Raw genomic sequence first — 14529 nt, 5'->3', positions numbered from 1 at the left:
TGTCCTGCTGACACGCAAGGAAACCAACCAATAGGATTCAAGACTCAGGATCAGTCATTTGTCATTTTCACTCTAACTAAATGTTGTTGCACACATCCACCTGTCAGCAAATCAGTGCAAGACGGAAGACTTTCAAATGATACGCTCTTAAATAAAAGCGCTTAATAAATAAACCAAGGTTATGCTAAAATTGAATTAAAAAGAAAAATAACGGACGGGGTGAAAACATAACCTCCCTGGCGGAGTCAATGAATGAAACCGAGAATGGAGCAAAAGCAGCCGACAGCAGGGTTTGAATGTCACAAATAAACTGCTCTGCCATTTCTGATTATGTCAAAGGGATCACAATGAAAAGAAATCACATCGTGTGTCTCTCTCCGTGTCGCAGGCAGCCGAGGAAGAACCCGAGCATCGTCTCCCAGGACTCGTGGGAGAAGGCGTACCCGCCCGGCGAGGGCTTCCAGACGGCCAAGGACAACCCCCGGTACTCCAGCTACCAGGGCTCCAGGAACGGCTACCCGGGCGTGGTCGGCGTCAACGCCCGGGTCCTGCTGGAGGCGCAGGAGCTGCTGCGGCAGGAGCAGCGGCGCCGCGAGCAGGAGGCCAAAGGGAAACTGATGCTGGAGAGCCACAGCGGCTACGACGGATACTCCCCGGTTCGCCTGAAGGACCCGGCCTCCCCCAAGGGTCCGTACCGCCACGACGTGCCCCCGTCGCCCTCGCAGCTAGCGAGGCTCAACAGGCTGGGGTCGGAGAAAGGCCGGCTGTTTTATTCGTGAGGAGCTTTTTGTGGGACTGATGGACGAAGAGATGAACGGAGAACTTTTGGGGGCGAAGGAGCTACACGAGGGGGGGGCTTTGTCGCTCGCCCGACAGCCTCCAGACGCCCGGTGCCTTTCTCTGTGCTCGTCCGCCGTCGGCCCGAGGACTCGTCGAGCTCTGCAGGGCGACGTGTAGCGACAATCAAATGAGTGAGAGGCCGCACATATCTATGACAAGGTACAAGTGTCAGTTTATAGAGTGTCCCGTGGATGATGCCCCCCCCCCCCCTCCTTGACGCTTCTTTCTGTTCCGGCGTTTTTTCCGCTCAGCGATCGGCTTCTCTCACACGAGTTCCCCCAGGGGAGCGGAGGAAACGAGGCACAGTGTGTAAAAGAAGAAAAAGCAGGGCACTGTGTGTGTGTGTGTGTGTGTGTGTGTGTGTGTGTGTGTGTGTGTGTGTGTGTGTGTGTGTGTGTGTGTGTGTGTGTGTGTGTGTGTGTGTGTGTGTGTGTGTGTGTGTGTGTGTGTGTGTGTGTTATTAATAAAAAGAAACGCACCCCCCACCACCCTCATAAATAATTCATATCATGTGTTATCTCCGCGGGAGACCCAAGCAGAGAGGGGGTGGAGCGGGCTCTGGTCCTCTGCCCGGTCCCCCTGCCCGGTCCCCCTGCCCCTGCTCTGGGCTCCACACACACGCCGGCCTCCCTGTCTGTCTGGAGCTCTGGCTCTCGTCCTCCGCTCGGTTCTTTCTCTCTTCTCGTTCATTTACGCTCCGTTCTTCTACCTTTTCCTGCTCGCTCATCGCAACCCTTCCCCTCACTCTTCATCCTGCTCCCCAACTCCTCCTCCTCCTCCTCCTCCTCCTCCTCCTCGTCTCCCGAGTCCGACTCCGCACTGAATTTTTCATCACAAGCCACCTGCCGCCTGCCGGAGCCAGAGAGACGCTGCCACGACGAGAGGCCCCGGCTTCTGACAGGGAGAGAGAGAGGGAGCAGAGAGGCACAATAAAGATGGGCACACGGAGACAATGACCTTCCCCCCGTGCGAGATTAGCCGCAGCTTTTCTCCCGTTTTTTTTTTTTTAAAAAGGCAAAAGAATTGTCCTTTAGGATTTAATTGCTTTCGATTGCTGTAATTGCTTCATCTATTTTCTTTTTAGAGCATTTAGCCGACTCTCTTCTCCAGAGCGATTTGAAAAGAGGCAGCAGGTGGGGGGGGGGGGTTCAGATGAACTCAGCGCTGCGGTTTTTTTTTACGGAGCGGCTCGGACGAAGATTCAATAAAGCAGAATGTCTGGCTCAGGCCCAGTGGAACATGCAGATGGTTGTGATTTCATCTGTCCGGGGTTTCGAGATGTCTATCTCTGAGTTGTCTGACGTCCTCCTTCAACATCCGAGGTTTGTTTTTCCAGTCAGACACAGGAACATTTTTATTTACAGAAATGTTTAATTTTTTCAAAGACAGCTCCCAAAAGGTGAAGTCAAATCACCTGGATCGCCCCCTGGTGGCTGGCTGCAGAACAGGTCATTAACCCCTCCACCTCCAATATTAGCAGACGGGACACGGACCAAACAAAAAAAAAATCAAAGTACAAGCTCAATGAACTTTTCCCAAAGATGGTCTCCTCTCATTTGAGGTTGTTCCATAGTTAATTTTTGCCCTAAGTTTGGTTTTACTTAATTATTTGATAGAATAACAGGTTGAATAATTCTGATTGTCAGCTGAGACCGACTCAGGGATTGGTCGTATGGATCGGCGGAACCCGGACACCGAGGCCCCGCTCCCACATCACTACTGCGCGTCATCCATCTTCATGTACAGTCAATATCTCACTCGCTTACGAGACCATGAGTTCATAAACCACCTAATCACAAACCCGTGCCTCCAACAGAGGAGGGTTACGTGAAAGCAGGTGTGGCGTGGGGTTCATACCAATCGAGTTTGGCCGCAAGATCCGCAATTTGTGTCTACTCGTGCAAATAAATGGGAGTCAACCTCCGTCAGGCGCGGACGTAGGGGGAGACTCTCGACGCCAATTGGCTTTGCAGCATAAACATTTCGCTCGAGTTGAAGCGAATGACGTGAATTTCACGTCACTTCGCGTCGCCATTTGCAAATGATGACGCGCAATCACTGTCTTTGCATTGACGCATTGATGTAATGTGTCACCGTGCGAAACATGTGCTTTGTGTTTGGCGATTTGAACCAACATTACTAAAATACTCACTCGCGACAAAAATCAAACCTGAATAGAGGAAAACGCAAAACTGTCTGCATGACCAAACGTCCCTGGTGGTAAAAAGAATTCTAATGTTTCGGGCGTTTATTTTAATCGGAGTCAACATTTCTTCAAGTGAAGTTTTGATTGTGCGTCGTACAATGAGAATGTGTCATGAGTTTCCTCATTATCGTTCCAGTCGATCGCCGCAGCAGCAGCTGATTGTCTTTCACCCGGAGGGAGACGGAAGTCGTCCGTGACACCAGCTGCTGTAGGCGCAGGGAAACGTCCTTTTGGCGTCGATCACACACACACACACACACACACGCGCGACGAGCTCTCACCTCTGTGAGCGTCGCACAGGGCGGCCACCGACCGACCGACCGACCGTCTCTTTTGTCTGAGCTCGTAACCTCCTCCGACATCACCGTTGTCTCCGCCCGCACGCGACAAACAAAACGAACCACCGAGAGCGAACGAATGGGGACAACAGAATAATTGCCCTTCACTCCCACACACACACACACACACACACACACACACACACTCCGCTTGTGCACGACGTTATACATTATCTTCCGTTGGTTAATGAAGTTTGCCCGGGGAAGACGTAGGGGGGCAAATAAATGATGAATTAAAATGAAGAAGAAATCATTTTTTAATGGCGATGTTATTTCACTGTGTAAAAAAACCCCCATGTTTTGTACCTGAGGAAGTGTTCCCAATGCTCCTTCTGCGTAGCGTACGTACACGGACGCACCGGGGCCCTCGACAACGCGCCTCTCTTGATGTTCGTGTCTCAGTGATGGAAACCGGCTTTTTACCAAACGGGCCACAAACTGAGACGAGGGGGGAAAATGTGCCACCATGTTTCTTTTAGCTCTGCACGTTTTCATGGAGCGACGAGCGCGTATGGAAAGACGTATTTGACCTTTTCTTGTTTCTTTCTTGCTGTTCCCAGCTATGGGCTCGAATAGCGACAAGTGCCTGAGATGAAGAGGGGAAACGCGACGTGGCGCTTGTCAGCGACGCCAACATTTGAAAACGTCGTATGAAAACGTGTCATTTTTTGGGGGGTAATTGTTTTTATATTTTATTTTATTCACTAGAGCCGACACTCACAAGCTGTTATCAGTGTGTTTGTATCCTGTTTGCCTTCGACCGTGCTCATGTCGTTTTAAAGTATCAAGAAATAGAAAAGAAATGGAAGCTGATGTGCAATTGTTGTTGTTCTTGTTGTTTTTGTTGTTCTTTTTTTTTCCAGAAAACTTTTACATGATATATTAAAGAAAATTGTACACAGCCACTTTTTCCCCTGTACATATCAAATTTTAGAAATAAAGCAGACGGCTGTTCCATCCTGTTTACAACCCGCCCGCTGCCTCTGGCCTACCTTCTTTTTCCTTGTCTTTTTTCTTCTTCCACTTCGAACCCGGGGATCAGACGAGTCTTCAATTAGGCAGGAAGGGATTCTGCCGTCACGCGTCAACTCTCTGCCACGTCCGCTTCGACCGACGTCTTCGTCTGAGCCCGGCAGAGAATCCGACGGATACAAAGGAAAATAAAGAATAAAAAATGTCCTCAATTCCTGCGGGGAAAGCAGCCGACGCACGCGCACACACACACACACACACACACACGCACACACACGCCATACACAAAAGTGAAGTGAAACTCAAATGTTGCTTCTGTGTAAACGATCTGTCGACCGCTCTGATGTAATCTCCCCTGAACGCCACTTGCGTTTCCTGTTATTAAGTCCGGCCTCGCTCCCATTGTCCCTCACTGGGGACCTGTTGAGCGGCCGGCCCCCCGCTACTGTTTTGGTTTCCGAGGGGTCAAAGGTGACGTTCCTAACCAATTACCATCAATGCTGCCGTAGAGACAGAGAGAGAAAAAATCTGGAGATACGAGAAAAACAGAGGAAAAGAGACGCGTGGAAGCCGAGAAGTCCCGTCACCTCATCCTGTGCTTTGTGTGCGTCACGGCCGCTTGCTCTTTGTGTGACGGACTCCGCGGTGTGAAGGTCGGACATGCGGGGAATTGTCACCATGCAGCGAAGGGTTTTTTTTAAGTTTTTGAATCATCGTCTACCGCTTTATCCATTTAGGGGCCCCGGGGGGGCTGGAGCCAATCCCAGCTGACGTTGGGCGAGAGGCGGGGGGAGAGAACCCACGCACACACGGGGAGAACATGCAAACTCCACACAGAAAGGCCCTGGTTGGTTTGAACCGGGACTCGAACCCAGAACCTTCTCGCTGTGAGGCGACAGCGCCGACCACTGTTTAAAAAACATCCATCTATTTTGAGTAATATCAATCTTTCACAGGGAAAACCAGTGTTTTCTCGTCATGAATGAAAGTTGGATTTTAATCACGGAAATGGAGATGATTAATAATAAAACGTTGTCAAAGCTCCTTTTTGATGCTATGGCTCCATTTCTTCTTGGATCATTTGCCCACATTGTTTTTTTTTCACCAAATCAAAGTGAAGTTGATTCACCTTTGCATCACCGAGTTCATTTAGAATCTTGAGATTTGAATGTACTTCAATTGTGATTGAATTCTGATACGACTGCGATGCTCTGCGTCAGATTAGTTTCATTGTTCCTGCTGCGTGTTTTCAATGGCCAGGTTTTGTTTTCTCGTTCACTTCCATGATCCAAGAAATAATTCGGTGCACAAACGTCCAGAACGCTCGTGGAGAAGTTCCAGCTTCTCTTGTTTCTGTTCTGTTTGCCATTGAGACTCAAAAGCTCCAGTGTGATCTCGGTTTTCAGCTTCCTGCTGCCGTTTGTAAAACCAACTCTGTAAAGTGAAAATTCGACTGTGATTTATTTCTTTACTTTCACTTGAACAAGTAGTTTGAATGAACTATGAACCAATCAACCTTCACCATGTTGATGGCAGAGCAGAAAAACAACCATACGAGTCATTTGGATCAGTTTGACAACAGCACATGTTCTGTTGTTTCATTTAGGTGTGATGACTAGTTGGACTTAATACCAATGCACCACACACAATATGGTTTCCTGTGTATGATATTAAAACAACAGCAGCTTGTTTGTGTGATAAAATGCTTAAAAACGACCAACGTTGTTTTGATTGTTGAAAATTATTCTTCATATTGCAAATAAATCTCATCAGGTCCAATCTGTTGCTATTCTGTCTCAACACGAAGGAGATTTCCTCAATAATCAATGTTTTTCATAGTAATGCATGTTGCATGTTGTTTTTTCACTGAGATACTAAACACAAATCAACTGAGACTTCATAATGAACGAGGGAACAAAGTCCGGCTGCTCCTCTTCCTGGAATGAATAAAAAAGTCTGATCACCCTCCATCTTCTTCCTGCTCTCAAACACAGAGAGCTCCACCCCGTCCACACATTTCCTGGTTCCCTCCCCTTTAGATCTACAAGTTGAAGATGGGTGGAACCAACATGTGGTGAAGTGTCAGAGCTGACAGGCCCCGTTCACTGTGCAGACACATGTTGTTGAGATCAGAGATCAGACTTCAGTTTCACTTCTCAGACACTGAAACTCAGACAGTCGTTCGTCACTGAGAGGTGAAATGGCGCAGAAAGGAGTTCAGCTGGAGCGGGAATCCCTCTCTTGTTCCATCTGTCTGGATCTACTGAAGGATCCGGTGGCTATTCCCTGTGGACACAGCTACTGTATGAGCTGTATTAAAACCCACTGGGACAAAGAGGATGAGAAGAGGATCTACAGCTGCCCTCAGTGTAGACAGACCTTCACACTGAGGCCTGTCCTGGTGAAAAACATCATGTTGGCTGATTTAGTGGAGCAGCTGAAGAAGACTGGACTCCAAGCTGCTCCTGCTGATCACTGCTACGCTGGAGCTGAAGATGTGGCCTGTGATGTTTGTACTGGGAGAAAACTGAAAGCCATCAAGTCCTGTTTGGTTTGTTTGGTCTCTTATTGTGAAAAACACCTCCAGCCTCATTATGAATCCTCTGCCTTTGAGAAGCACAAGCTGGTGGACCCCACCAAGAAGCTCCAGGAGAACATCTGCTCTCGTCACGATGAGGTGATGAAGATGTTCTGCCGCACCGATCAGCAGTGTATCTGTTACCTCTGCTCTGTGGACGAACATAAAGGTCACGACACAATCTCAGCTGCAGCAGAAAGGACCGAGAGGCAGAGAGAGCTCGAGCTGAGTCGACAACAAATCCAGCAGAGAGTCCAGGACAGAGAGAAAGATGTGAAGCTGCTTCAACAGGAGCTGGAGGCTGTCAATGGCTCTGCTGACAAAGCAGTGGAGGACAGTGAGAAGATCTTCACTGAGCTGATCCGTCTGGTGGAGAAAAGAAGCTCCGACGTGAAGCAGCAGATCAGATCCCAGCAGGAAACTGAAGTGAGTCGAGTCAAAGATCTTCAGGAGAAGCTGGAGCAGGAGATCACTGAGCTGAAGAGGAAAGATGCTGAACTGAAGCAGCTCTCACACACAGAGGATCACAACCAGTTTCTACACAACTACCCCTCACTGACACCACTCAGTCCGTCTACACACTCATCCAGCATCAACATCCGTCCTCTCAGGTACTTTGAGGCTGTGACAGCAGCTGTGTCAGAGGTCAGAGGTCGACTACAGGACGTCCTGACCGAGTCAGAGACAAACATCTCACTGACAGTGACTCAAGTGGATGTTTTACTGTCACAACCAGAGCCCAAGACCAGAGAGGAATTCTTAACATATTCACAGGAAATCACACTGGATCCAAACACAGCAAACACATATCTGTTATTATCTGAGTAGAGAGAGTCTGACTGGACGTTGTTACTGGGAGGTGGAGAGGAGAGGAAGAGTTATTGTAGCAGTCGCATACAAGAATATCATCAGAGCAGGGATCTCAGGTGAATGTTTATTTGGATTCAATGACAAATCTTGGTCGTTAGATTGTGATGAAAACAGTTATAACTTTTGTTACAACAGTATCGACACTCCAGTCTCAGGTCCGGTGTCCTCCAGAGTCGGAGTGTACCTGGATCACAGTGCAGGTGTTCTGTCCTTCTACAGCGTCTCTGACACCATGACTCTCCTCCACAGAGTCCAGACCACATTCACTCAGCCGCTCTGTGCTGGAGTTGGGTTTTATTATGTAGGAGACACAGCTGAGTTCTGTAAACTCAAATAAGACCTGAGTCATTTGAGAAATCCATGTCTCAGTCTTATAGAAGGAAGCTTTGCTTGCTGTTGAAAAACATAATACAGCCAAAAATGCGTTAGCCGAAGAAAAAAGGACTGAAATATGTTTGTTTTTTATTGTACAGAACATGAACACCCCTGAGGACACAAACATGTCGAAGCTATTTTGCGCTCCATGATCTCAGTCTTAAAAAGACCGTTAGCAGGTTCTCAGGCTCCGTTTGGCAGCAGGGAGCCGTCGCGTCCTCAGAAGTAACCGGACATTGACTCAATTTACACCCGTCTCATACACTCTCTCCACTGGCTCCCGGTTCGATTCACAATCGACAGGGCGTTGCGTTCTTCCGGCCAAGTTGATTCACCTTTGCATCACCAAGTTCATTTAGAATCTTGAGATTTGAATGTACTTCAATTGTGATTGAATTCGGATACGACTGCGATGCTCTGCGTCAGATTAGTTTCATTGTTCCTGCTGCGTGTTTTCAATGGCCAGGTTTTGTTTTCTCGTTCACTTCCATGATCCAAGAAATAATTCGGTGCACAAACGTCCAGAACGCTCGTGGAGAAGTTCCAGCTTCTCTTGTTTCTGTTCTGTTTGCCATTGAGACTCAAAAGCTCCAGTGTGATCTCGGTTTTCAGCTTCCTGCTGCCGTTTGTAAAACCAACTCTGTAAAGTGAAAATTCGACTGTGATTTATTTCTTTACTTTCACTTGGACAAGTAGTTTGAATGAACTATGAACCAATCAACCTTCACCATGTTGATGGCAGAGCAGAAAAACAACCATACGAGTCATTTGGATCAGTTTGACAACAGCACATGTTCTGTTGTTTCATTTAGGTGTGATGACTAGTTGGACTTAATACCAATGCACCACACACAATATGGTTTCCTGTGTATGATATTAAAACAACAGCAGCTTGTTTGTGTGATAAAATGCTTAAAAACGACCAATGTTGTTTTGATTGTTGAAAATTATTCTTCATATTCCAAATAAATCTCATCAGGTCCAATCTGTTGCTATTCTGTCTCAACACGAAGGAGATTTCCTCAATAATCAATGTTTTTCATAGTAATGCATGTTGCATGTTGTTTTTTCACTGAGATACTAAACACAAATCAACTGAGACTTCATAATGAACGAGGAAACAAAGTCCAGCTGCTCCTCTTCCTGGAATGAATAAAAAAGTCTGATCACCCTCCATCTTCTTCCTGCTCTCAAACACAGAGAGCTCCACCCCGTCCACACATTTCCTGGTTCCCTCCCCTTTAGATCTACAAGTTGAAGATGGGTGGAACCAACATGTGGTGAAGTGTCAGAGCTGACAGGCCCCGTTCACTGTGCAGACACATGTTGTTGAGATCAGAGCTCAGACTTCAGTTTCACTTCTCACACACTGAAACTCAGACAGTCGTTCGTCACTGAGAGGTGAAATGGCGCAGAAAGGAGTTGAGCTGGAGCGGGAATCCCTCTCTTGTTCCATCTGTCTGGATCTACTGGAGGATCCGGTGGCTATTCCCTGTGGACACAGCTACTGTATGAGCTGTATTAAAACCCACTGGGACAAAGAGGAGAAGAGGATCTACAGCTGCCCTCAGTGTAGACAGACCTTCACACTGAGACCTGTCCTGGTGAAAAACACCATGTTGGCTGATTTAGTGGAGCAGTTGAAGAAGACTGGACTCCAAGCTGCTCCTGCTGATCACTGCTACGCTGGAGCTGAAGATGTGGCCTGTGATTTCTGCACTGGGAGAAAACTGAGAGCCGTCAAGTCCTGTTTGGTTTGTTTGGTCTCTTATTGTGAGAAACACCTCCAACATCACTATGATGTTCCTCCGTTAAAGAAGCACAAGCTGGTGGACCCCACCAACAAGCTCCAGGAGAACATCTGCTCTCATCACGATGAGGTGATGAAGATGTTCTGCCGCACTGATCAGCAGTGTATCTGTTATCTCTGCTCTGTGGACGAACATAAAGGTCACGACACAGTCTCAGCTGCAGCAGAAAGGACCGAGAGGCAGAGAGAGCTCGAGCTGAGTCGACAACAAATCCAGCAGAGAGTCCAGGACAGAGAGGAAGATGTGAAGCTGCTTCAACAGGAGCTGGAGGCTGTCAATGGCTCTGCTGACAAAGCAGTGGAGGACAGTGAGAAGATCTTCACTGAGCTGATCCGTCTGGTGGAGAAAAGAAGCTCTGACGTGAAGCAGCAGATCAGATCCCAGCAGGAAACTGAAATGAGTCGAGTCAAAGATCTTCAGGAGAAGCTGGAGCAGGAGATCACTGAGCTGAAGAGGAAAGACGCTGAACTGAAGCATCTCTCACACACAGAGGATCACAACCAGTTTCTACACAACTACCCCTCACTGACACCACTCAGTCCGTCTACACACTCATCCAGCATCAACATCCATCCTCTCAGGTACTTTGAGGCTGTGACAGCAGCTGTGTCAGAGGTCAGAGGTCGACTACAGGACGTCCTGACTGAGTCAGAGACAAACATCTCACTGACAGTGACTCAAGTGGATGTTTTACTGTCACAACCAGAGCCCAAGACCAGAGAGGAATTCTTAACATATTCACAGGAAATCACACTGGATCCAAACACAGCAAACAAACGTCTGTTATTATCTGAGGGAAACAGAAAAGTAACATATATGAATAAAAGTCAGTTTTATTCTAGTCACCCAGACAGATTCACTGATTGGCCTCAGGTCCTGAGTAGAGAGAGTCTGACTGGACGTTGTTACTGGGAGGTGGAGTGGAGAGGAGGAGTTATTGTAGCAGTCACATACAAGAATATCATCAGAGCAGGGAGGTCAAGTGAATGTTTATTTGGATTCAATGACAAATCTTGGTCGTTAAATTGTTATGAAAACACTTATAACTTTTATTACAACAGAATCAAAACTCCAGTCTCAGGTCCTTGGTCCTCCAGAGTCGGAGTGTACCTGGATCACAGTGCAGGTGTTCTGTCCTTCTACAGCGTCTCTGACACCATGACTCTCCTCCACAGAGTCCAGACCACATTCACTCAGCCGCTCTTTGCTGGAGTTTATCTTTATAATGTAGGATCCACAGCTGAGTTCTGTAAACTCAAATAGACTTGAGTCATTTGAGAAATCCATGTCTCAGTCTTATAGAAGTAAGCTTTGCTTGCTGTTGAAAAACATAATACAGCCAAAAATGCGTTAGCCGAAGAAAAAAGGACTGAAATATGTTTGTTTTTTATTGTACAGAACATGAACACCCCTTTGCGCTCCATGATCTCAGTCTTAAAAAGACCTTTAGCAGGTTCTCAGGCTCCGTTTGGCAGCAGGGAGCCGTCGCGTCCTCAGAAGTAACCGGACATTGACTCAATTTACACCCGTCTCATACTCTCTCTCCACTGGCTCCCGGTTCGATTCACAATCGACAGGGCGTTGCGTTCTTCCGGCCGAGTCCTGAGGTCGAGGTATAAGCCGTGGGGGGTCGTGGACCTCCGCAGTTGCTGCTCCAAAGCTGCGGAACAAATTTTCCTCTGACTTACGCTCTTCTCCCTGACTTAGCACTTTTTAAATCCAACCTTAAAACGTATCCAGAATTGGCTCTTGACACTTAGTGCTGTGACATTGTGTATCTCTGTCTGATTTTTATTGTTTGTTATACTCACTTTGGATAACTGGTGGTTGCTGTAAAGGGCTATAGGATCAAATGTTGATTGATTGATTGATTGATTTGTAAAGTATGAACGTGTCTATTAAACTTACTGTAACAGTGACTGGCATTGTGTCTTATCTGCACTTAAACCTACTACATGATGAAACACTCTGGGTTCTTTTGAGATGTGGGAACTGAAAGACGTCAGGAGTTCTTAAACCAGAAGGGAAAAAATTGTAAAAACTTAATTTTTGATTTGCAAGTGGCAGCGTTTATTACATCGTATGGAAACTATGACGGAAAATATTTCAAAAACGAGACTTAAACATGGAGTGACCCAAATGGTTGGGGCACAGACCGCTTATCCCTATGGCAACAAGATTAAAATGAAATTAGAAAAGTAACCCTTGAAAAGTATAACTAAACAGATTAAACATATTCGGTCATGAAAAATAACAAGAAAAGAAAAGAAGGACGAGTTTCACTGCAGAGTCTTGTTCAACAACATGCGTCGGCGGCGTCACACGTCATATCTCCCGATTAGTGGAACTAGTTTCATCCGCTGCCCAGAACATCTAATATAAGATGATGAGCCACTCGACCTGTTTGCATCAGTGTTGATAAGAAAAACACCTCACAAGGTCACGTGGCAGTAATGTTACCTGTTACTTGGGAGAAACCTTTTCATGAACTGAACTTGTCCACGATAACCTGAGAATCGCACAAGAAGCAGCAAACGAAAGGTAGAGACGAACACCTGCACATTGACATCTACAAAGACGTGTACATACATGGACAGCGTTACAGTCAGTGGTTGATATTCCAGTGTTTTGTTTTTTTGGAAAGACCAAAAAAACCCATCCGACAGGTGATTGTGCGTGTAACCTTCGTCTGGCCAGAAGCTGCTCGAGAGATTCCAGAGAACTCCCGTGGAAGATGGAAGTGGCAGCGCTCCAGTGCAGGAATTACAGTTTAATCACGTCTTTAGTATGACGGTAAACACCAGGCGGATGGGTGTCGGCATGAAAAGCTTCCGACGGGTGATCGCGCTGAAGACACTCGGCCAGGATTTTTGTAGAATTATTTTGCGTGGGTTACGAAATCTTTTAAGAAGCCTGCACGTAGACAGACCGAGGTGGCACAGTGACAAATTATAATACCAACTGAAAAAGAAAAATTTGCATTCAAATGATGCGTTAATAATTAAAAGTAAAATGAGGGAGAAAAAGTAGCTGTTTCATTATCATATTTAACCTCTTGTTCTGTTTTTTTAATGATAAAGTAATAATTGAATTTCAAAGCCTAATTGCTGCCTCTCAAATTCCATCTCACAATTCATTTGCTTCTTCTATTGTTTTTCCATTTCATCATTGATTTAATTTAAAGCTAGAGGCAACAAGAAAAAAAGGAACCCCACAATGCAGCAGCGGGAGCTGTGATTGGCCAGCTCTAACACTGGCCAATCAGATTGGAATAATCATATTTGCTATACTTTCTTTAACTCTTTACTTTTAATGCATTATTCAAATGCAAATGTAATTCATGTTGTAGCTGTTTGACGATTAATTTTACACATTTAATTTCACCCCCCAAAGAACAGAATAAGTACAGGGTGCGTTCAGCGCTCGCGGTGCGTTCAACAACGGACGCGACGCAAATATTTAGTGCGACGCAAATATTTAGTGCGACAAGGTCACATGCAAAGACGCGACTAGACGTGGGCATCGGTTCGCTCTGGAGCCTGGCGTCCTCCTGCAGAGCCGTGGGTTCGACTCCTCCTGTAAGTACGTTCCTGTCAATAAAGCAATAAAATGCCCCTAAAATTACCCCCCCCCCCCCAAAACAAAATTCACGCGACAGCCAATGAGCGTTGAGATCCTCCCTCCGTCACTGTCGTCAGACGTCCTGTCGTCGTATCGTGAATGGAGGATCACTACTGTCGCTGTCTGTGCGCAGAACGACCGGGTTGACTTCTTTTTCCTTTAACAGTTCCGTGTTTGTTCAGATGAGGCTCGTCGGAGAGAGTGGAAGGAGTTGAACGGGCAAATATTCGCGCGAAACGGCGGCAATAAGCACAAATGTTCGCTCGCCAACAAACTCGCGCGAGCGACGCCGCGCCGTTCGCATCGCGTCCGGTGTGAACGCAACATTCCAGTACCCTGACCAAATCCAACACAGCATTTCAACACTGTCCAAGTGTGGATAGATTAGTGGGTTACACCTCTGACTTTGGTGTAGGAGGCCGGGGGTTCGACTCCAGGTCATCCCAGTGTGTGGGCCCTTAGGCAATCCACCTTCATAGATATATGAATACTCTATTCATTTCTGGTGTAGCAGCAGCACGTTGCACACAGCACACATTAAATATATATACAATATTTACACAATAAATTTTAAATATACGAATTGCCCCCAAAAATAATATAGAAAAATTAAGAATAATAAATTCACAGAATTTACATGAAGTATTAGGTTTAACCGGCGAGCTCACTGGGAGGTTGGACACGGTTCTATTCAGAGGTGACACCTGCTTTCCGCTCCCGTTTCTTGCCCCCTCTTCCCTTTGACGTTGATGTCGAGGGAGGCGAAACTCTCGCAGATGACACCATCCCTCTGGAATTCGGGGGAGGAAGCCGGAGACGCGGGACCGTAAATCAATACGGGAGACAAAAGGAAATGAACTCCGGAAGTTCTCCAGATATAACCTCCGTCCCAGTTGTCAGACATCTGGAGAGATTTAA

At 46.7% G+C, this 14529-nt stretch overlaps 2 protein-coding genes and 1 pseudogene across 12 annotated transcripts in view; all 3 read left to right on the top strand.

The window, feature by feature from the left end:
- Positions 1-6135, top strand: part of LOC118310358 (partitioning defective 3 homolog) — a 204818-nt gene extending 198683 nt beyond the window's left edge. For all 11 annotated transcript variants that reach the window (XM_035633238.2, XM_035633235.2, XM_035633234.2 and 8 more), the window contains one exon: positions 389-6135. In XM_035633238.2, coding sequence (XP_035489131.2) covers positions 389-779 — 391 coding nt within the window. In that variant the 3' untranslated portion in view covers positions 780-6135. The remainder of the gene's footprint in view (positions 1-388) is intronic.
- Positions 6136-6328: 193 nt separating this feature from the next.
- Positions 6329-11909, top strand: LOC124849337 (annotated as a pseudogene).
- LOC118310417 (tripartite motif-containing protein 16-like) lies at positions 9135-11909 on the top strand. The gene has a single exon (XM_047332169.1). It carries the CDS (start codon positions 9586-9588, stop codon positions 11251-11253), a length of 1668 nt encoding a protein of 555 aa, XP_047188125.1. The 5' UTR covers positions 9135-9585; the 3' UTR covers positions 11254-11909.
- Positions 11910-14529: the final 2620 nt, after the last annotated feature.

This window comes from Scophthalmus maximus, chromosome 5 (assembly GCF_022379125.1).
Source record: "Scophthalmus maximus strain ysfricsl-2021 chromosome 5, ASM2237912v1, whole genome shotgun sequence".
Classification (NCBI taxonomy): domain Eukaryota; kingdom Metazoa; phylum Chordata; class Actinopteri; order Pleuronectiformes; family Scophthalmidae; genus Scophthalmus; species Scophthalmus maximus.
This window is presented reverse-complemented; position numbering and strand designations above follow the sequence as displayed.